Genomic DNA, 23,765 nt, shown 5'->3' on the forward strand with positions numbered 1-23,765 from the left:
AAGAAATTTCTTGTCTACCTTTGAAGAGACTCTTTCCCAGCGGAAGCATTATCACGCTTCGAAGAGGCAATATCTTCACTTTGTTCTTGGCAATATCCCTCGACTATTCTGGAGGATTCCTCTGTCCTGGAGAATGTGCTGGTGTCGGATTTAGGCGTCGAACCTCTCCTCTCTCGGAGACTTTCGGACTTTGTCGACGAGCCGGACGAGGACTTCATGATCTTGGTTTCATTCTTCATCGAACCGCGACCTAATCTCGGAATAGACGGTCTTCTTTGATTGCCCTCGCTCTTGGACACAGAACTTTCTCTGCTACTCTGCGGCTCCTCGCCCCTGGAAATACTTTCCCGGCCGTCCGACGACTTCGCGACAATGGCCGATTGCTTCTGCGTGCCCTCCCTCTTTAGGCTGACCAAGGAGTCATTGTTGAACGTCTTCGAATTGGAAAACCGATCGTTTCTCGCTTCCGCTTTAGCAGCGGCCCGGGAATCTCCGCTTTGCAGTTTACCGTTCGTTTGATCTTTGCTCGAGTTTCCCTGGCCGGGACCGATCGGCGTCTTCAAAGAATCGGCTTTCACGGACGCGGAGTCCTGGCCGGCTCTCGGGAAGCCTATACTACCAAAAACTTTGGCGTTCTGCTCATTTTGGTTCCTACTGGCGTGGATTTCTTGACTAGATGTGGGCGACACCTTCGACGCGGTCTCGTTCCGCGAGGCGACCCCGTTCTCGTTCGACCTGCTGAACGCAAAACTGTTCACCCTGGTGTTCGCCGTGCTACCGGAACTATTGTAGCTCCTGCCGTATACCCCGCTTCCGCCAGAGTTCGTCGATGAGAACTTGTCCAGGTACGACGACCAAGGGGACTCGGAGATTCGTCCGCCGCCTCCGAATCGCGAGAACCTCGAACTGTCTTCCGTTCGGTCGCATTGGACTTCCTGATCCTTCGTTTCCGGTCTTCTCCGAGCACGCATCACTTCCTTCTGATGAGCAATACCTACATCCGCTCTTCTGCTTCTCACGTAAGACGAGGAGGCCGGCGGACTAGGCGACGTGCCTCTAGTTACCATGGTCAATGTCAATGTGTCGTTGTCCTGAAGTCTGTTATCCGCCTCGATACCCTCGGGCTTTGCGAATGGCTCCTGACTGGAGTCCTTATCTGTACTGGTCTTCGCGCTGTCCTCGTTCTTCGAGCTCGCCGACATAGGCTTACTACCTGAAGTTCGGAACCTGTCCGATCCGGAGTAGCTTATGGCTGAGGGAACTCGGTCGTTGCTGCTTCTCGACGAGAGGAACCGGGAACTAGCCGTCGAGCCGAATCTCGAGGAGATTGGCGCCGAGCTCGACTCGGAAGCACCTGGAAACATTTCGTGACATTAGCTATTTTATACTCTTACTTCTTAAGATACGATTCGGAAGACTGGTTCGCCGATTAAATCGCGTTACACTTTGTTCGATTCAGAATAACTTTTCCTCACAAGGTCATTTTTACGGATCTTTCATTGTGTAATTCATTGTGTCTTCAAATAACCTCGAGTGAAAAAATCGCACTGTGAACAATTTTTTGTATCGACAAAAGTAACAGGTTTATAAACGATTTGGACAGGTAGTTTGTCACTTACTGGAATTCGCACCGGATCGACCGTAGGAAGACGCCCTCGAATACATCCTGAAGGAGTTCGATTTGCCGACGCTGACTTCCGGGCTGGGCTCGCGTGAACTCCTTCCGGAGTTTGGCCGTAACCCTCGATACGAGACCGGCGGATGATCGCTCCGTTCTTTCTTCTCGATTCTACACTCGTTTCCATAGTTTCGCGCCAAACCCGAGCCGGGATACGTGCTGGATCCGTATCGGGATACTCCGTCAGGCTCTCTGCTCTTTTCGCGTGAAGCGGCGCGGTTATATCTGTCCAAGACGGAGGCCGACCTGTCTGAAGTTTTCGCAGCTGGGTACGAGTACTTCTCGAACAGGGAGGATCTACTGTTGGATAATGGACTTTTCGCTCTTACGTCCTCCGACGATGATCTGCCCGGGTGCAGTCGGCTTTTATCGGATTCTTTGGTAGCTGAAACGTAACGTCCTTTGAGTCAGTCGCCGATCTTTCAAATCACAATGACAGGTTAGACTTGTCGTTGTTCCACCGTATTATTTTATCATGGCTTATTATTTAGTACTTCCAGCGAAACATTTGAATCAATTTATAAAAATATATGTTTAACAGCTTGTTGCTAGTTCCTGTTTTCCAATAACTCGCTAGCAACATGTGTTTTTGATTTACAAGGAAGATTACCTGCTTATTTAAAATACGACAGAACACACGGAAGAGTTAAAAATTGTTAAAATCTTTATGCTGATGCTTTATTAATTCGAACAATTTACAAGCAAGATTATCTGCTTATTGAAAATACGACAGAACACGCGGAAGAGTTAAAAATAGTTAAAATCTTCATGCTGATGCTTTATTAATTCGAACGACTTACCGGAATACTTAAAGGAAGGTTTCTCGTCAGTCTTGTCCTTCTTCAAAAAGGCGTTTCCATAGGTGGAAACCCTGTCCTTGGTGGGGAGCCGGCTGGAGCTGGAACCGATGGTCGAGTAGCTGGTTCTGCAGCTGGGCAGATTGGTTCCCCCGGTAGTGGTTCTCCCGAATGTGCTCGAGGCGATGCCGGTTCTGGATCGGTAAGCACCGGTGTCACCCTGTGAACCACGAATCAACCGGATCAGTCTCGCCGATTCCTCGCGATCGGAGAACATTTATCCGGGACACCGTTACTCGGACGTCGATCGGTCCAAGTTGATCCGCGGCGAGCGAGTGCGTGCCGGAAACGTCCTTCACTTGGCCGTTGTTCCGCGAACCGCAGAACAATCGGACCCCGACGAACTTCGTATCAGTCCCGGAGTGAAATTACCAATCGCGATCGGTCATTGTGGAAATTTTTTCCCGCGGTAGATTTATATGCGTTGCCCGTTCCCGAGGCTGGAATATTTATTATCCGCGCTGAACTTTAGAAGTCTCCGATCGAACTCGACTTCGGGTACCCGAAATTTCCGAGTCATCAAAACCCACCCGAGGCTCGGGTACCCAAAATTTTCGGGTACCCGCCCATCTCTAATTATAACGCTGACCAAGTTGTCGAAATTAATCTGGCTTGGTCGACATACACGCAAACGTTCGATTGAAACTGTAGCTCAGAACTCATACGGGACTGACCTACTCGTGAACAGTTTATTTATATTTCCGCAGACTATAGCTGCAATTAAGAGACTATGATCTTGCAAGGGAGTCTAAGTCTAATTCGACCGATGATTTTATATCTGGCGGCTCGTTACTCATACCAACGGAAATAATTAGAAGGAAAGGGCGTTCAGAGCGAGAGAGATACTTTCGTAAAACCCGGATGGGGACAAGATGCATCATCCGCGGACGGCTGAGGCCTAGAAATGATAATTCGTACAATTAACATAAGTTTGGCGGGTTGCCCTAAGCTCGAAATAGACGGCACGACCTCGCCGGGAGTAATAACCTTCCTGTTTCTCTCTTATACTATATACTGGGTGAAGCAAATAGAACTTTACTCTTCCTCATACTATTAAATTGCTCATTGCCAGTATCACTCTTCCCAGATGATGAATAAGATACGTTCGCCTAACACGAGCTAATATAATCACGAAGTTAAACAAACCCAAAAACATTTTAATACAACTTGAAATTAAGATTCGAATTTATACTTTCCTGAATTAACATATTCGATATCGGTGTAGGAGAGTTTCTCTTTCACAAATGCATTGATCTAAATATCTCTTTACTCGAAGGTTTGTCTACCCAGATTTGCCGAACAACCATAATTTCAATTTTAAATCAATTACGCTCTAAAGCTTCGGCGTCCTGTGCTATCGCGTTAATGCGAGATCCAACACGGAAACGTGGGTCCTTCGTGTTCAAACTTTTAAAAAGTGCCCTTCGTTATTATGCTAATGCCATTCGGGGTGATAATGGAATTACGAGAGACGCTCCTTAAGACTGTTAAAGCGATTCCTTTCAGCGGAAACGCCGAAAGAGGGCCGGAAACGATAAGTCCTTTCGACTCGTTTATATCCGGCCCATTATCGCGTCCGAACTCTTTTCACTCGCGAAAACGTGGTTCCTCAATGGCGGCGATGTCGGTCCCTCGATTTCTTATGCGCAGCTAGAAGCGATGATCACGCGTCAGCGATTCTTTTCTCCTGACAAATAGGCTGCCTTCTCATCGTTCATTCAGTAGCTCAAATCATTTTAGTCAATCGCAATAATAATGGATATTTTTTAAAAAACGATTTTCTTTTTTTGGGAAGTTGGAGCAATTAGGATACTACACGACGTGAAAAAGAAATTTTTAATATGAAACATTTTTAATCAGAAAAGTTGCTTTATACAACTTTTTTGTGAGGGCCAATTATACTATACATTTCGACAATGTCATAGAATGAAGAAGACGAAATCTTTCTGCGCACAGAGCATTCAATTACTACAATAGAAAGACAGATAAATACAGAAGGAGTCGAAACAATGGTCGCGATCGGTGGGAAAACTCGCATCAAGAATAACCGGCTTGCGGTGGCTGTCGGACGATTTATCTATCGATAAAACAGGGGTGGAGCGGGTGAGACGGTGAGGCAGTAAACAGCCATTTTTATGGGCGATAAAGCAATATCGAAAGATTTCCCGGTCGAGCTGCTTTCAATTCGACAAGCCCAATGAAAAGCTTTTCGGCGCGACGACAAAATATCGAGAGCCGAGCGTTAAATCGAGGGTGGAGACACCCTCTCTTACGGCTCCCCGGCGAAAAAGGAACGACTGCGCTGACGAATTAGTCGTCGCCAGGTGAATATCGATTGATCGCTCATTGATCGTGGATAAATTGGCAGGGGACGATTGTTTCGCTCCATTTTATGTCATCCGTGGTCACAAAGACCATTCATATCGATCCGTCGCTTTTTGCAGTCTAATCGTCGTGAAACTTTTTGCACTCTCTTTTACCCTTTACACCCTTTATCTCCGTGCATTTTCAATCGTCTCATTTTTATGAAAAATTGCTCCCCTGAAAAGGAAACTATCATTTCGCGTCGCAATGTATCTTTGCCTTCGGATACCCATTGAACGCCGTTCGTTCTCCGTTCTCGTTCCACGTTGACGTCTCCAGAAAATGTCCGTGGATCCAGCGAGTCGCCAAATAGACTGATGCAAATGAAAATGGCGGCTTACCGCGCGTCCTTGGGTCGTTTGTAATTCTCCGGCGTCCCTGCTTTCTGAACGCTTCCGCGGCTTATTGCTACCAGCGACAGTGTGATGAATCGTTTTCACTTTGAAGCTCGGACAAGAATTCATATTTGCCCAGGTTCGAGATACACCGTGTTTATCGGACGCTGCAATGATCGCGAGCTCACCATTGTATTATCGCAAATTTATTTACTTTCGTCGATAGAGTGAACGACTTATGATATTATGTTTCACTTAGACTTTTTTAAATGCACGCATTACGCGTGTCATTCATGTTTAGCATGTGCACTTCTGAAATAAATTAATTTCTAACGATAAACGTTATCAACCATCCACAGGCACTGCAGAAAACATACTTGTGTAGTTTACCGTAATTTCATCGAAATATTTCTGCGTACGTTCTCTCTCTCGCAGACCATAGTTCCATAGTTGTTTGCATACCTGAACATATTTTCACAGCATAAATATCCATCTATTCCTAAGTCAATTTCAATAGTAAACATTGTGTTCCAATGGCGGATCAAAATAGTAAATTAAAAGAATTGAAGAATATCGACACATTCTTTTAAACTTATGAAGATCATTAAAGAAAGAATTGTAACATGGCTATTGTTTCTTGTGCTTGAGACCGACAATTTTTATTCTACATAAAGATCCGCAGTCTAGTGATTATAAGCGTGAGTAAAACCCACAAACTCTTGCATAAACTACGAGCACCCTTTCATTAATCCTCCTCCCTCGTCTTGCGAAGTTTGGAAGTTTTACAGGACACTTACAAAGTGCTTTACTTCCGGATTAGTCTATTACTTTTTCAACGAGCAAAGGGATTCTCATCCCGCTAATTCGAATTACATATTTAACATCAGGAAACGATATCTGACGATATCGTGCAGTTACCTCGCAAATTTCTATCGATTCAGCTGTGTTAATTAAAGCTTCGAGTTTACCGCCGATTCTCCTGGTTCATTACTTACATTAAAATACTACCTCTCGGTTCTCTCTTTGGTGGTGAGACTCGATATTAGTTCAAGAAGTCACCATAAACATCTTGGCATGCAGCCGCGGTGGTCTTTGGCTAAATTCAGAAGGCAAAGGTTTGCCAAGAAGTCGAATGAGAACCTGTTACGACGTCCATTATCGGCTTTACAGTGGTTTACTGGATGATCGCGAAGTAAAGCGGGGAACTACGGCCACGAAACGTTTGCCAGCCACGGTAAAACTTCCCCGCCGCTGCTCTCGGTTCTGCAAATTTGTTTAATATTTAAATTTCGCCAAGTGCCGTCCTCCGATCTCGGCATCTAACGCTTGCGAAGGCATTTGTGACCTAGACTACTTGGTGCCACTTCTACGTATCCGTTTGACACTGCTTTTATCGCTGAGTTTAGTTAATTATGTAGCGGACTTGGACAATTTTATACAAACTGAAACTTTCTTCGCGTGACCCGAAAAGTACAGAATTGATCACACTGATTTTAATTGAGCTGTGATTTAAATGCGTTAACCCTTTGCGCGCTCAGAATTATTTTTCAATTTTTTTGCCAACAACTGCTTACTATTTTAAATGTTTCATATTTGAAATTTACTTCAAAGATCAGTTTCTTCACTGCGACTTATTTTAAACAATGTTGTTTACTAATTATATTAAATATAGCTCTCAAAAGGAACAATTACATTTTTCTTTCTCCGACGTCGAGTCTCACTCGACAAAGGAGTGCACAGGGTTAACATGAAAGTAGAAACCATGATGAATTTAATTGGACTTCAAATTGTTTTCTAATTGTAAAGTCTGTGTTGATGTTTCAAAATAAGAATTGTTCACGTACGAGTTAATAGGAAAGAATTTGTGCAACCTGCATAAGAGAGGGGACGATCTCGAAGAGTTAAAGTGTTTAAACATTAACAAGGCAGGAGGGTATTTGTATGAGATGCTCGCAATCTTAGCGTTGCTGATGAGGATGTGGGCGCCTGATGCGTCATGATACCGAGCTCAAGGGGAAGCCGACTAATTGAAGAGTGTCAGTCTGATTTAACCTCCGTCGACTTGTCGCATTATTATAAGTTACGATGCACGACCAGTTGTCACGAGCTACGTATCCACGAAAGAGCACCACCGATTTCGAGTTGCCAAATGACGTTAATGCCTTGCCGGTTTATAATACATCATCGAAATAATACCAAGTCACCAAAGAAACCAATACCAGTAGAGAAAGTGCTACAAACTCTTCGATCACTCTTATAAGTCGATCATAATGCCAAAAACTGGTTTCATCTCGAACGGGATTGAACTTTCGATCTGCGTTTACTAAAGCTTTTCCATTCACTATAGCTATGTTCTGTGTATCACGTAAATATCGAATGATTTTATTCCAACACTCTATATATTGTAGAAAGAGCATGGGATTTCCAGGAATCGCAAGTTAAGGAAATTAAGTGAAAGCTATTTGAAAACACACGCTGCTGTAAAGTTACAACTCTCTTGATTATATTAACGAAACATGAATTTTCGGCGAAATTTCATTGTGCTTCTTTCATTACTGTATATAATTTCATTCGTAGAGTTACATTTTATTAAGTTCCCGCCTCGGCGCGATGTAGTTACACTAGAAGTTGGAATCGTTGATATATTTCGTACACCACCGTAATGAAATACTTGCAAATTTAATATTGCATCGTACATGCACACGTCATACGTGAGACTGTTGCTATACATGGTTTCGTGCACCCATGGTATATACAAGGTGTCCCAAATCTAAATCAACCTGTCCCAACTAAAACTAATTTTGTTCGACAGGAGATCAGAAACTTACGATTTTCCGGAACATAATTTTCTTCTACTATCGAACAGCTTACAAGTGTTTTCAAAATATTTTAAGTAGAAGACCCGAAATGAAATTTAATTTTTCCGGAACACCCTTTATAACTTTAATCTATCTCGTATCCTCGACAGGCACGCTGTCTTCCGCAACGGACCGTCGCGTCAGGTTGCTTGGCATTAGTCTACCTTTTATATTTATTCTCCGTTCGTTGGTAGAACACACTGCACCTTGTATCCGCCTTCCTCAGTCGACCAGCTTAAACGTAATTCATCAACCGACGCGCCAACTTTACTCCATCCTCTAGAATTGCATTATATATTCCATCATAAACTTGAATTCAATGAAATATTACTACGAGGAGAAGTGCTAGGAGCGTCGCGGCGCTTTCTTTCCAGGAAATATGGCGGCTATTGAATGGGAGATTACTTGGGGAACAGCGAAGTCGCCAGAGGGAAAGGCAGCTTTTTAACGTTCAAACTTTCCCCCGGTGTTTGGAGTTTTAAATTATCTACAAATTACCAGCAGCGTTCCGTCGAATTTATCGCGCCGAATCTAATTAACAATCTATTTCAACATTACACGTCAAAATAATCACCGAAATTAGAAGAGGAAAAATACATATTACGTCCAAATCGTGTAACTGGATATACGTATTTATTTGAAAACAGTTCGGATAAGCGAAACATATGCCCCCATCAATTAGCTCGCATAATTAGAACTCAGCTACAAGTTCAGCGAATGAAGACCCCCTGTATTATTATTATTAGATTAAACCTTTGCAGTAAGACCTATTTTAACTTGAAAATTAAACATTTCTTCCGACCTAGAATAATTTAATCGTATATGATTTTTTTCATTTTATTGATTAGATATCAAATAAAATTTGATTCGTCAATTTTGAGTCGTAAATTTTCTTTTTTATTCTACGACATTTTTGGGAATCAAGACGTTTTAATCACTGTAACTGTAAAGAAAGTGTTACGGCAAGGGGTTAATAATGTACAATATTGTTTACATTAATGAACAATAATGTAAAATATTGTTTACATTATTAAATATGTCGGTATCTAATCAATTGCCAAACATTTAAGTATTGTACGAGTTATTACATCAATTTCATACCCATGAAACTTAAAAAATCATGGAGAATAGAATTATTCTAGTTCGAATAAATGTTTAATTTTCGAGTCAAAATAACTCCGAGTGCAAAGGGTTAAATTCCCAACATTTTTCTGTGAGATGTAAGCTTTCGAACCAAGATGGCAAAAATAACGTAACATGAAAGGCCAAGTGGATACGATACAGCGCGACTTATGAAAGGCAGTCGGATTCATTGAATATGGAAATAAAAGACAATGTCTTTTACGACATTCCCCCCTTGAGCACCGGTCTCCCGAGGTTTCATTAAAGGTAACGAACCGTAAGTTTCCCCTTTGGAGATTTGGTTGCCTCCCGCACCATCTGTGGGGGCTCCTAGGTCGAAAAAAAACGCGAAGGTGAAATTTTTCGTGTATTTAATGGAAGCCGGTTCCAACGGTGCATCCGGAATTTCCGTGGCGTCTTCGGGAAATGATTTCTGCGGACGATTCCAACGAGCTTCCGGCAGCGCGGATTAATACGTCGAAAGTAATGTCTCTCTCCCTTCACGACGCGCGGGACACCGCGGAAATGGGATTCGGAAGGCAGGAAATTTAATTTTCCCGCGGTATTATTCGTTCAAAGAAAATACGACGGGTTCCCCATCGTTTTTAATTCAACCTCGCCGGCGAAACTGTTTTACGGTTTTTAATGGATTCCCGGGAACGAGCAGAGAAGTTTGGCGATTCTCCGTATAGAACCGCCGCGGTATTATTTAATTGTTGTTTAAGGAGAAGAAGCGCAGAACAAGCAACTTGCTCGCGATCCGGTCGAGTATGTAATTTTATTATTCGGTATGATGTTATTCCATTATCTGCCGCCGCAAGAGAATTTCTTTTTATTCCTGAAACAATATTATCCGTCAAATTACACACGAACCGTACGTGGCTCTTGTTCTTTTCCTTCGTCGTTTCGTTCTGAAGAAACCTCTACGCATAATCGTTAGTGGAAATGATAATATCCGCGCGTGTTTGCATTACAAATTGTCGATTCGCTAGGTTCGACGATCCATTTCCGACTACTGTTATTTTACGTTTCACGTGTTGGGCACCGGCCAACTTTTTCTGCATTTCGACTCGTGTATGTCGAAAGTGACTCGCGAACAACGAGCAGGCTAAACGAACTTTTGGCAAGAACTATGTATAGCGTCAATTTCACTTCCTGCTGTGTACTGCGCACCCATCTTGTTGCGTAACCCTTCATTTTATTGGCGATCCGCCGTTCGGCGATCGAAGTGCGAAATGCAGTTTAGAATAATTCGCTGACATACTTTCGCGTTGCTCAAACTCGAGCACTCCTGCTCCTAACGGCGGAAAAATATTAACGTCGATTGGAAGTTAACGATTAAATAGAAACTAATTAGTAGACTGCGGATGTTTATGCAATTATCAATTTTCCTAGGCAATTCTTAAGAAAGTGGAATCGTGTAAAATGTTATTTTCATTTTAGATGAATAAAAATCGTACGAAATTCTATGGAATTTTAAATTCCACTATTCTTTTGGAAACTTTCAGAAGCCATAAATGCATAAACATCCGCAATCTACTAATTAGATTGCGGACTAATTAGTAAATGAGCAGATTAAAGGCAGAACAATAAAAACATTGAACGAACTTACCGATATTATTGCATTATTTTCAACTCATTGAAATCTTGAAAGAAAGATGAGCAGACAACTTTTAGTTTGCATAAAAGTCCACTGTTTATGAATTATTAATCGATATTGATAGATCCTTATTTCTAATTGAATAGGTGGCATCCAATTAATTCGAGCCGGAAGTTACTCGGTAAGCCACTGCTAGTCGAATATGTTTGAATAAAGTTTCTTGGGATCTAGGCGCAAAAGTCTTCCAATGAAAAGCCTCCCCGCCGCGAAAGTGGCGACGAGAGAATGTCAAGAACTAAACGCTTCGACGAAGAAACAGCAACGGCTTCGCCGCGTAATTGGAAAACTTCCGGTACCGTATAAGTAGCCAGAAGTTGCATTCGAAGTCGGTGGGTTCAGTATCGGCGTCAATGGGCCTCTCGATAAAGTGTTTATAGAAACGTTGCCAACGCCATTCCCATGACCTCTGATTTTTTCAGATTTATTACTGAAAGAACCAATTTGAAGTTGCACTCAACTACTGAATGTTTAGCTACTCGGAAGAGCTTAACGTCATTTTGAAACTCTTCTTCTACGTTTTATTAATTGGTTAAAGTTAGGAAAGGATTTTCACAAATCTTTCCATCTCATCCTTTTTTGCTACCTCATCATTGGACAGCGGATTTTGTGCATTTGAAAAAACAGCAAAACATTTTTATTTTACATAAAGATCCTGTCTACTCATCATGAATTTATCTCCGTCATCATTATTTTATGAAATGTATATTTTACATAATACATACAATTCTGTTCGTATTAAACGATCTACTAATGAGCTTCTAAATGCTAATGAAAGAATAAATGTTCGTGTTCCTTTATCAAGTATGAGCTAAATGGCGTTAAGAATGTATTCTACAATTAATGTGCTCGCAATTTTATCAGAGGTATTTCAAACGAGGATTTACTGTAGAATCGAAATTACTTCAACTACTCTCGTCCGTATGAAATTTGCATAATCCTTCTAGAAAAGAAACCTTGAAGTAGAAGAAAACATCTAACCGTATCTCACGCACTCTCACGGAGTTAATGTACTGGGATGTTGTTTTTTCATCCCCCGGTCCGTTTAAATAATGGATGGAGGCGAACAAGAAATTACTTCTACCGTGTCTTATGACGTTTTCTACTTCCCCTGTTCTAATATTTAATGCTGTCCAATGTTACCATCCGGTATTCCGTTCTTGAATCATTTATCTGTTACAAGTTGCAAGAACTTCCGTCTACTTCATCCCGCGACGTTCTCAACTTTGCACGCCGTTACATTTAACGTCTTATGATAATTCCGCTGTTAGCGATCCGCAGTTTATTTTCGAGAAACTCATTTATTATCCTCGATATCCTTACTGATGTTGTTCACCGGTTTTATGTTGCTTCTACAAAGTTTCGGTTGGCTGTATAAAAGAACAGAAAATTTGATTAATTGTTTCTGTACATGGTGTCTACATACCGTGATCTCAGTTTATAAATTCTTACGTTTTCAGGAGAGGAATTTCAGGAATTATGAACTAATTTATGATTCATATTATTTGAACGTCGTACAAAATTTAGGGATTGAACGTAAGGGTTGAACGTGTTAAACAAACAGAAAGATGTGCGAGTAGGATTGTCGAAAAGTGTGGTCTGTGGTTGCGAATGGTCAAGGGAATTCGACGCATATTTGCAGCATAGCGATCGCGACGCGGTATCAACGAAATTTGATAACGGAATTTGTTCTCTGGATACGGCTCGTATTTTCTACGTAATAGTAAGTCATGGCTGCAGAAGAAAATTCCTGCAGGAACATATGCTGGGAATGGGCTGTTTGCAAATATGGCGTACAGCACACGAGGGGCAGAGAGAGAGAGAGGCGAGGAAACCATCGGAGACCTGTCCACTTGGAAGACCACTCCAGAGATGAAGAGATAGTTGGCAATCTAGCTCTCGAGGGCGAAAATTTTCCGACACAACACGAAGCCTCATGTAAGAGCAGAGTAAATGGAAAAAGAAGAGCTAGTACACCGGAAGGAAGCAAATACGGGAAAATGAAAGGGATAAAGCACTCCGGGAAGCTCTAGGGCCGAAAAGCGTAATGTCGAAATGGAGTAAAAGGGCAAACAATACGAAGTAACATGTGGACAAACGAAACATGGGATCGCGGTGTTTTACTTTCACAGCGCATTTTAAAGTTTCTTATTCGTGTGTGCATATTCTAGTGGGAGGAAAAATGGGGTGCCTTTGTTATAGGAATCGGTGATCCCCGAGGATTTATTCTTGTCCATTTTGATTTATAACTGGCTCTTTTGCATATGCGATTCGATCGTAACGTAGCTAGAAATTGTTATAAATTGTTTCGATCCGTATGCAAGTGTCAACGACACTCCGCCGAGGTTATTAATGCGACCCAATTCGATAAAGCGATCGGAGAAACAAACAAACGAAATGAGTATTTCAATTTAGAGGAGTACCCGGAACGAGTTTGATCGAGAACCTTCTGCCATTTCGCTCTATAGATTTTATGAAGCAGGAACGAATACGCGACCATAAATCCCTCGAGTCAAGTTGAAGCCACTCCAACTGACCTCGATAGTTTTACGTCACTCTGCACTCATTATCGTCGATATTTATAAAGCGCGACGTATCGACACTTATTATCGTTATTGTATTTTTAAAGCGACACGATCGCCCAGACCTCTTCCTCGTTTCGATAACTTTGCCCGCCGGCTGATTGGATTGTTTTATGTAATACTTCAACCAAAGCCTGACGTGAACCTTACGATTGAACGGTTTCCTGTCTGCCAGGGTCGTTCGCGATCAATGAAAGCTCCATTCATGCGATGTTTTCAACAATGATGCAGTTCATAATTTCAATCAAACTGATGTTGCGTTGCTTTCGTTAAACATGATTTGCATTATATTGTTAGATTTTATATAACTTCTTCTTTGTGAAATATCAGTCAAACACGTCGCAATTGGTTCATTGACGGTGATGCAAGCCCTCGATTGTACCCTCGCAAATAATCTTAAAATATTTAATAAATCCAACCACGGGTTTATTAAGTGTGACACAAACAATCTTCAACTGACTGGATAAGATGTTAGCGATACACTCATCAAGCAGAACATAGAATCCATTGAAACCATGAGACACTTTGCAGTCGCAGAGCTTGATATAGGGCAATCAAGATCTTGGAAGATAGGATAAAAGCCAGCTTGCTTTAAATTCTATATTTATCTGTTGCAAATTGTGTAGATGCCACACTGGATCGTGTAAACATAAGGTTTCTAGATCTAACTATGAAACCTCTAGAGTGATCTATGTATATGTATTACTAGACTGCAGATCTTTATGCATTCATGAAGAAATTGGCTAGACGAAATATAAAACAGTAAAAGATTTAAACATTATAGAATGTTGTGATGTTGCTTTTAATGTAACAAAGTCGTTAAGGGATTAAATTAATTTTTACGCAGTCTATATATTACAATGTGATGCAAACGACCATTGCTAGATTTAATTGTATTCACTCTTACGGTATTCATAAATAAAGAAATAGGCACTTGAATATAATTTGACGAAACGGTCAGTGTACTCTGACAGTTCTGTTCAAAAGGAGGCTATGAAAGCATGAATTTGTTTAAACATCCACAGTTCAGTCGTTTTCACAGGCCATGAATTTTAAATATTTGACACGTGATGTTTATATAGTCAGCCGTGCATGTATTTCGCGATTTTTACAACGGCACGAACGTTTTTCTAGAAATGTTTTTCCCCGGGTTTTTGTCAGGTCGCGGGCGGCGCCGGGAAATAAATTGCTGCCGGTTATTCGTAGTAAAACGTTGCAATTCTTTATGATGCCGCGTGCATCCACCAAAATGCTATGCGTCACATTTATTTTATTATTAAAAATTCTTATGACGCAACCGAAATAACCGGAAAAATGTTCTCCACAATAGCATACAGGGTGTCCAAAATATTCGATTTTCTTCAAAGGGGCGGTTCCCGAGGTCGTTTGCAGCGACATCTTCATTTGCAAAAATGTCCACCAGAGTTATTAAGGAAAACACGGACCAATCAGAGCACGGTTTCATCATTTTGTGGCCGAATCGTATTAAATTACATTTAGAAAAGTTAAAAATTCTTGTTTCCCTTGAAATGTTGCTTCGAATGACCTCGGGATCCGCTTTTACTAGGAACTCGATCATTTTTGGGCACCCTGTAGATAGCTGGGCCGTTCGCTTCTTTCATTAAATTCAATATTTGTTTTCAAAGTGAATCGAAGACACGCGGCTCCGACATAGCGCTCGCCATTGTACTCGAACTTCTTGCCGGCACAATGGCGCGGCGGGAAAATACGCGAAGTTTAAACATCATTTCTATTTCATTAAGAAAATAGGGGATCGCGCGCAGTTGGCGAGCCTGATACAAAGACCGGGCAGGTAGTTGGCTCACGTTTCAATGAACATTTCCTCCAATTTGACGTTTCGTACGCGGCACGCAAAAAAGTTTCGCGCAGCCCCGCGATAAATCAACATCCGCGCGGCGTTCCCGCGGAAGATCAACAGACGCTTCTCTGTGCATTGCAAATTTCTCAGCGGTGCCGAGTCGCAGTGTCGTGTTCCATCAAAACAAGACGTTAGGCGGCTAGAAAGTGGTCGGCTTGAATTTCAGCATTTCACGGCGAGAGCAATGCACCTGAAACGATTTACGCTGTCGCGCCAATTTCCCGCGTATCGTGCTCTCTGTCGCGAGTTACTTTTGGCTCCAGTTGCACGTGTACTTTGTGTCGGGCGAAAGGAAAATCCTCGTGGCGGAATCAGACAGCGATAAGGATAAACCATCTACCCCCAGGACGTGATTCCACTGCGTGATGAGGATTGAAACTTCCCCTGCGCTAACGTCAGATTTAACCACAGTTCTCAGATTAACTACTTTATTCACAACGTCGATTCATCCTGATTCGTATTTAGAACTTTGTATAACCCTAATTGGCAGACTAAGGAAATTTTTTACGTTTTTGCAACTTATTCAAAGATGAGCAAATTAATTTTATTGAAATGACGATATATATATATAACTAGACAGCGGATCTTTTCTACTCGGATTGCAGCAAAGTGGAATGAAATAGGAATGATTTTCTTTCTTAATGCGTTTATTAGACCTAAAACGATGTAACAGTATTTTCAAATTCATTTTTCAATACTCATTTTTGTCATAACTGCTTCTATTAGAAATTATTCAATAGATTTCTTTATCCGAGCACGTGTTATTATGAAAATTGTGAAAATCTAAATAAATTCAGTCTTGCAATTTTTGTAAAACAATGTATGTGTATCCGACACATTTTCCAGCCGTACGGTTAGTGTAAAGGAGTGTCCAGTCGAGCTTTCGCCGCCTAAACATCGCGATGACAGTTTGGCCTTCTAATCGTCGGGTCATCCGATGACAATCGTCACGAATCGTGGCACAATAGGCCGACCTGTAGCCGGGTCGAGCCTCAAAATTGATTTCAATGCAGACAATTGATCCGCGAGATCAGCTGTGTTTGCGAATCGCGTTGTTGTCGTTTCTGACGGCAAATATTGGTCGTCGCTAACAAGACAGCGACGTTCGAATGCCTCTCACGCCGCCGTTCTTTCGCCACGGTTTTTCAAACGTCTGTTTCATTGGTCGGACGTGTTTGTGTTTGTGCGCGCGTGTGTACGTTGCACAGCGTGAATTCGATTTGACAAAAAAAATGCTGCGACGCGACCCGACGAATTCGTGTACAGGTCGTGCATGGCCCGAGATCGTCGAATATTAACCTCCTACCCTTTTGTAGGCGAAATATAATCGATAGGGCACGTTTTCCAGCAGCGGCTTTTGTGTTTTCTTTTGTAGGAAAATCAATAGCTCGGTGAAACGACATTTTGTTTGGATTGTTCGCTTTTTCCCCCTTTTTTTCTGTTGTTGATCGCTGTAAAGCGACTCTTTTGAATGGCACGTCTGCTGCCAAGCTTGTTGTCATGGGATTTTCAATATTGCAGTTGTTCGAAGTACGTTACGGCCCAATATTCTATGCGGGTCTATTCGATACACCTTTTTACGCAGAAACTTTTTAATCTATCGTAATGAGCGCTTTTCAATGGCGTCACTGAATTTTCGAACTCGGGGTTTCGAAGCGAGCGGTTGCGTACTTACAGTTGCTCGAGAACACTTACACTTTGAATTATTGACAAAAAAACATCTTATATTTTTGTATACAGGGTGAGTCTCGTTACGTGACGATCTCAAATAACTCGCAAGTTATTTGTTGTGCGAATAAACGTTTCGAACGAAAGTTGCATGGTTTCCTGGGGAACATACAATGCTCCAATCTGTTTTTTATTATTGCAATTATCGAGATACGAGAATCACCTTCAGTTTTTTAAAAGGAATGTCTAATATTTTTTCTCAGAAATTCGGATAAATTATGAAATTCTGCGATAATAAAGAGAAAAAATATTAGACATTCCATTTACTCTTAACTTTCATTTGAATTAATAAAAAGCTATGCAGTTACATTTTATTAAACGCGATGCATTTTTTACAAGTTATTCACGTGAACGTAGCAAAGAGAATTTGATTCGTTTTCAATCATCTCTACGTGTTATAACTTCAAGTAACAAGTGTACAGCCGAGTTAAAACGCGTTAAATTGCTAGAAGACATCAATTTCAGCGAGACTTCAGACTTTGAGAATTCCGCCCAGAAAATTTCACTATGTACAAAGGCTTGGAACTCACTTATAATGATTTACCTAGCCAAGATGTAGAGTAAATGAGATCAAATACGAGCACTGACAGTTTCTAAAAGGAAAAAGAAGGTTCGGTATATTCGAGCTTGCTCAGATCCGACGATTTGCATGGTCTTTGTTCAAAGGAATTAAACAGAATTATGATTATCTCATTTTTAATTCATATATGAACGAATTTCAATTTCAATTTGCATTTAAAGCGTGCAGAAGCTCCACATCCTTTTTAAAATTAATTAATAAGCTTCTTGATAGAGTTATACGTATTACCCCGAAGTACTTAACAGTTAAACTGCAGATTCCATGCATTTAAGATCCAATTAAAATTAATGAATGAGAAAAATCTTTCAATTTAGCATCCGTTTCCCGCAATTGACGTAGGAAATTTTTGTTTTGCAGAATGACCCGCATACTACTTACATCGTAAACATTGACTAACTGCACCGTGAGATTTCTTTAGACTCGCTCCGAAAATCTTCCGCTATTTATAAAAGCACCGCTCGAGGCTATTGAAACATCGATTTCAGTTAAGTCGTCCGATGTCGTAGTAATATAAAGAGGCTTCAGGTCGCGCGGAGTTTGCGACAAATGATTACTCGGTATATTTCGCTGGAAAAATTGCTCAGCGAATCCGCGAGCGACTTCCAAGCCGCAGAGCGAGCTTCGCGCCTTGCCGTCCGGAAGCACCGGGAAAATTGCGTTACTTTCTCCTCCGTGGAGTTTTCTGACACTCGCGATCTGTCGGAAGACACGCGCTGTCATAGTACCGAAGTTTTTCCAAACTGAAAGCCAGATGCTTCACCGTGGCATCGTCGTTGGAGAAAAAGAAAGTCATGCCGGTGTCTACCAGTCCGTTTAAATATAGCCGCGAGGTCTACGTCCATGTTCCCTCTGGAGTATCCACGCGCATATTCCCTCTTAAACTATACGTGTAACAGAGGTGGAAATGGGACGGAGGGATTCGAGAGGGAAAAAGAAACGGCGGCCCGCTCTGCGGATGGAACGAAGGGAAAACGATATTTTCTAGAATACGGTGCACTGCACGTATTTTCAAACAATTCGCTGCGGTCGACAGATTTAAAGCGATGCTCTGCCAAAGAAACGCGCTCCCTCGATTTAGAACGCGAACCGTCGAAGAGCAAACATTTTTGTTTCGATGTCGTCCCTTCGAGTACAATTACTGGATCGTTGCGGAGGTACACGCTCTGCAACAGCGATCCTTCTGCCTCTCGGAAGGCTCTCTAATCTGATCCTATTGAAATACGAGAGCCAGTACTATCATTTCAGGCTTTATTGTTGTAAATTATTAGAGATAACACCTCGATGTACATTGAAAGCATTTTTAGTGATTGAGAAGTGCATATTTTCGCGTTGAAATATTTAGAAACATGTCCAAGATGTAGATAAACTCGAGAGCTTTTTACGATATTTGCAATGTATTTATAGTAGTCATAAAGGTATCTCTCTCTCAACCTGCTGAGTCACATACAAGGTCCACATACAATGCTAAAAACATTTCATCCAAAGTTTCCCCCGGAGTATATAGAGAAAATTTCATCACAGAACATACGACTCGTATCCTTTTCGTCTGGACACTCTTCCTGATGAATTCCTCGGTTGCAATCATCATCATCTTTCATAGCAGAATCTTGAACAACATTATCTTCCGAATGTTATCGTTTTTTTATGAGCTCCATGTTCGTGGAGTTTTAACGTTTCCCTAAAATGAACTCACCTGAGGAATGTTTCAATATACATAGCTACACTTTTATTGATAAATTGCAATTTCATCGTATTCTCCGTAGAGCAAAGCATCTGACACAGTAGTTTAATCAGCTTAATTCATCCGATAACGGTTTCAGAATAGCAAAAATCAAGAACTTTGCGGAGCAGGTATGGAAGTTTGGAACACCTAACAAGAGAATACAGAGTAATGGACGGAAGGATCAGGATTGAGGATGCAGTGTGTGGGAGGAAAGATAGAAATGTCGAAGCATGAAAAGAAAGAATGAACCTAATCAAGCTTAAACCAAATTAATTAGGGTAAGAATAGAGTAGGTCAGAGTAGGAATGAGTGAAATAGAGAGAGAGGGCGAGAGAGGGAGAATGAATTAACCGAATATATGTGGATAAGATAGTTCTGTAAAGAAGGGATATTGTAAAGCAAGTCAAATTTCTAAGCTGTAAGGCTGAAATAAAGCAATCATATTGGGTTGGCAAATAAATTCGTTCGGTTTTTGTGATTTATTCCACTCTAAAAAACCGAACGAACTTATTTGCCAACCCAATAATACTAATAACAGTAAAAATCAAGGAAGAGACGACATCGAAGGTCGGTCACCGTAGTGTATCCGTTTCCGTCAGACGAAAGCGAGGCAGTTTCGCGGCGTCGTTTTTCAGCAATTTTACGTTCCATTTTTCACGTATACTCCACTAAATATGTTACTCCGGGAAAACAACGGGTTTGTCGAGCAGGGTGAGCAGGGAGGGAGGGGATTGGCGAGTGAATAACAGCATTTTGAACTGGACGAAACGGCACCGCGAACGTGGCCAGCGTTCCACGTGAATTGAAATATTTTCATCGTGACCGTGCTAAGCATACTGCTTCCTGTAAATTCGATGTCGGTCCCCGTGCGACAATGAGTGTGCGTGGGAGGAGGATGAAAATGCGGCATCGGGTTCGTATGTAGTACGAGCGGCCGCGCCGCTATCGGAAACACCTGTATCCGATGGCAGCGTCGAAGCGTCAAACGTGGATGCGGCTCGACTCGTTAGTCGGTTATGCATCGTCGACGCTCACCGTGCTCACAAAGCACTGGCCAAATACTGGGCTGGCCTCTCGGCGAACATAATTTATTGTCGCAGCATGGCGCAATGAAAAGCCCGGGCATTATCACGATGCTGCTTTTATCACACGCTCGCTCTCACCCCCGCGACCCCTTCCAGCATTAATGTGCAATTTGTCGCGAGCTGTTTAACGGGGTAAACGAGACACCCCGCGCCTAGAATTTTAGGGAAGTTGTTCATATTTCAGATCCGTTAAATTGACGCATAGCACGGCTAATTTGTGTACGGGGTGGGCCCGCAAAAACGTGCCGCCCACGCGAAGTTAATGAACGACAGGAAATACGGCAAGAACTCGGAGCTGTTTTATGCATTTATTAAATGCAGCACGGCGATAATAATAACCGCAGCGACTACTCAGAAAGGAAGTTCTGGAAACTCTTTATCGAGACACATAAATCGTCACAACCCGAAATATAATTTTTGCTCTCGACGCCATTAACTCGGCGCACCGCGGCCGACTGTTTTCGTTGGTTCGTCCCCGGCGTGACCATTTTAGTTGAGGAAGAACAACATTAAAAGACGCTGGAATCCAAAAAGCGACGGCGCGGCGGAGCGCGTCGTTGTCTGCTCGGGGACGTGCTCCCTAGACGGAGCCCGGTTTCATATGCATTTCCAGTTGACGTTCCTGCTCGAGCGTCGAGAGGGTGGGCAGAGCAGGGTACGCTCAATTAAACCGTCCCGCGCGAATGTTTTGCCGTGGCAACAACTCGTCGTGAAATATTCAGAGTAGCCGTTAAGTCTTTTTCACTGTCTTCAGCTGGTGGTCTCTCCGTCTGTTTGGACCGTGGCGAGCCGTTCTCACGTGTCCGTTATCCTGGCTGGATCTCGCTCGAACGTATAATCGCATTCAGGCCGTTTCAACTTCCGAGCGCGTGGCCGCCCTTTCAAAGAAAGTTATTAACGAGCGATATTACCCACGCTGCCCGCGATTTCCCATCCCTCTCGCCTCCGTCCACGCCCCCTCCTCCACCTCGAGGCTCTTTCACCCTCTTTTTGCCGCATTTAATCGCCGGTTTTATCCGACGACGACGATACTCGAACGCCCCGAAATAAACGAGTACGTTCCGGCGCACTATTTTTAAGCGATTTCGCGCACCGCGAGGCTTTAAGGGGATATTACGGGGGTTTCGCGTTTTAACGGGACACGATTAGTCGCTTCCCTCCCCTGCCTTCTTCATCCGCAAACGTTACCGCTCTCACTCGCCCGTTCCCTACCCTCCGGAGATTTGCGAGATTTATCGGCGCTCGACAACGCGAAAGAGCACCTTCGGGAAACATGTTTCGAGTATTCCAAGTTTCCCTTTTTCTTGCATTGTTAGACCGTGAACGCGGGCGAAGCAGTCTTTAACCTTTTTAATACCTTCACCCGCGATTTAATGCCTTTTCGGGGATCATGAATATTTATGGTCGCAGATTACGTTTACAGCGACCGTGTACAGACACCGTTCCTCGATCTCTTAACGTTGAACGTCTTGCTTCGGATAATCGAGGTTCTACCGAATCGTGTCATGTTCGGTCTCAATTTGATCAAAAGCATGTTACAAACATGTTTGTAACAATTTCATTAAAATATGTTTGAAAATGTACATAAACGAATCAAACTCTGAACATTTGTATTCTCAAGATTATAGGAAACTATGTCTGTTATAACCAGACTGCGGATTTTTATGCATTTACGAAGAAATCTAAGAATATTGTCTTAAAACATCCTGTAAACGGGAGCCAAGTTCTTATGGCCGTAAAAAGTTGTGAGATCAAACAAAATACGGCCAAGTTCGTTAGCTTAGAAATACCTCTTGCGATACTCAAGAAAGCGTTTGTAAAAATTAGTTTAAAAGAATGCAATTTAATTTTTAAAGAGATGCATGAAGGGCTAAATTATTCAAACTTACTCAAATGTGAAGGATGCGGTCTTGCTCGACCAAGGAATGAAAGGAAAGTGTAATTGTAAAAATGGAATAACTGAGAGGAGTGAGACAGGGTAGCAGAGTGATTGGAATGAGAGAGAGAATGCAAGATTGAATGAAATGGATAAAAGTGGTGACGGATGGATTTGAACTGGAAGAGAAGTGGACTGTATAACTGAGATTGTGAGAATGTATGGATCTACGAATAAATAACTATATTTCACTATTAGAACAGTTTGTCAAATGGAATAACACTATGTAGCTGAACTGGTGTACAATAAGTTGAAAGTTCAAGTCCTATGTAGGAACAAAATCAAATTTGAAAATGCTAAAGAAAAATATATGGCTTGCATGTACGTGCAGTGCATCATCCTGATTATAAATTAATGAGAAATGAACTGTCACAAAACTAGAAACTTTGCAATGATCGCATAAGTATCAAGTCGTGGAGTTTTTCTCGACGATGTTTTTCAAATACGTTTAATTGCGTGGTACGTTGATTCCATATGTTTGTTGATCCCACGGAAATATCGGTTTTGCCGGAAGTTCATCGCAGGGGGATGTCGTGGGTCGACCTTAAAGACCAACTTGTTCGATTTCGTGTCTAGGAAGTGGAACGCAAACACGTTGCACCAGCTAAATTTATCATCCGTTCCGTCGACGTACCTTGCATCGTTTACTTACGTCGCCGCAGAGATACTACGATGGACGAAATTGTCGTTATTACGTAAAATAATTCCATTGAAGTCAGTGTCCGCCATTAAATGTCAGTCTTAAATAAGAAAGTTAACGATCGAAACGCACGATCCCTTCAGATATATCTGTCAGTAAGATGAAAATTTCCATGCCGGTTGTACAACTTTGTTTACTGCTTTCTCTGTTTTATTCGTACCGAGCAGTAGCAGTTTTATTTGTTGCGGATGATAATTAACGTTAAAACATGTTTTCCCTTGTTGCTGCTTGAGTGTCTCTCCTACTTGTTTTTATGCATTTATTGCAAAAATAAGTAGGTGTGATTGAAAACAGCGAGAACATTAGAATAATTATCTCCTATATTATTTTCAATCTATTACACATATTAAGAAAGAATACAAATTAATGCCGCGTTTATTAATTCCAACTGCTATGGGGAGGAGCGAGGAATGAAACCGTTTAAAATTGCATTGTTTGTTACCGCTTTTACACGTACGTTTCTGCCCGAGAGTAATTATAATTAACAATAGTGCCATCACAGAAAGGTATACATCTTTTGTTAGTTTATACGCTAATTAGAATAAAATAATGATCTCGTTTGGACAGATGTAGGTCTATGAACTAGTATTTTTCTTTATTAAATTAGCTTCCAATAAAAGTTAGACGAAGGATGGTTTTCACTGTTTCCGCCATTTAAGGGGTTCGGCGAAATTACGCCTC

General features: G+C 41.9%; 1 protein-coding gene across 6 annotated transcripts in view; it reads right to left on the reverse strand.

Moving 5' to 3' along the window:
• Nucleotides 1–23,765, reverse strand: part of Fhos (Formin homology 2 domain containing) — a 304,700-nt gene that overhangs the window by 274,931 nt on the left and 6,004 nt on the right. For all 6 annotated transcript variants that reach the window (XR_013009741.1, XM_076431634.1, XM_076431633.1 and 3 more), the window contains exons 2-4: nucleotides 2,479–2,695; nucleotides 1,620–2,063; nucleotides 19–1,354 (exon numbers count right to left, since the gene is read on the reverse strand). Coding sequence is in view for 5 of the 6 variants with exons in the window: in XM_076431634.1 (XP_076287749.1) it covers nucleotides 19–1,354; nucleotides 1,620–2,063; nucleotides 2,479–2,695 (1,997 nt within the window). In the remaining variant the exon portion in view is untranslated. The remainder of the gene's footprint in view (nucleotides 1–18; nucleotides 1,355–1,619; nucleotides 2,064–2,478; nucleotides 2,696–23,765) is intronic.

Source organism: Lasioglossum baleicum, chromosome 10, assembly GCF_051020765.1.
Source record: "Lasioglossum baleicum chromosome 10, iyLasBale1, whole genome shotgun sequence".
Taxonomy (NCBI): domain Eukaryota; kingdom Metazoa; phylum Arthropoda; class Insecta; order Hymenoptera; family Halictidae; genus Lasioglossum; species Lasioglossum baleicum.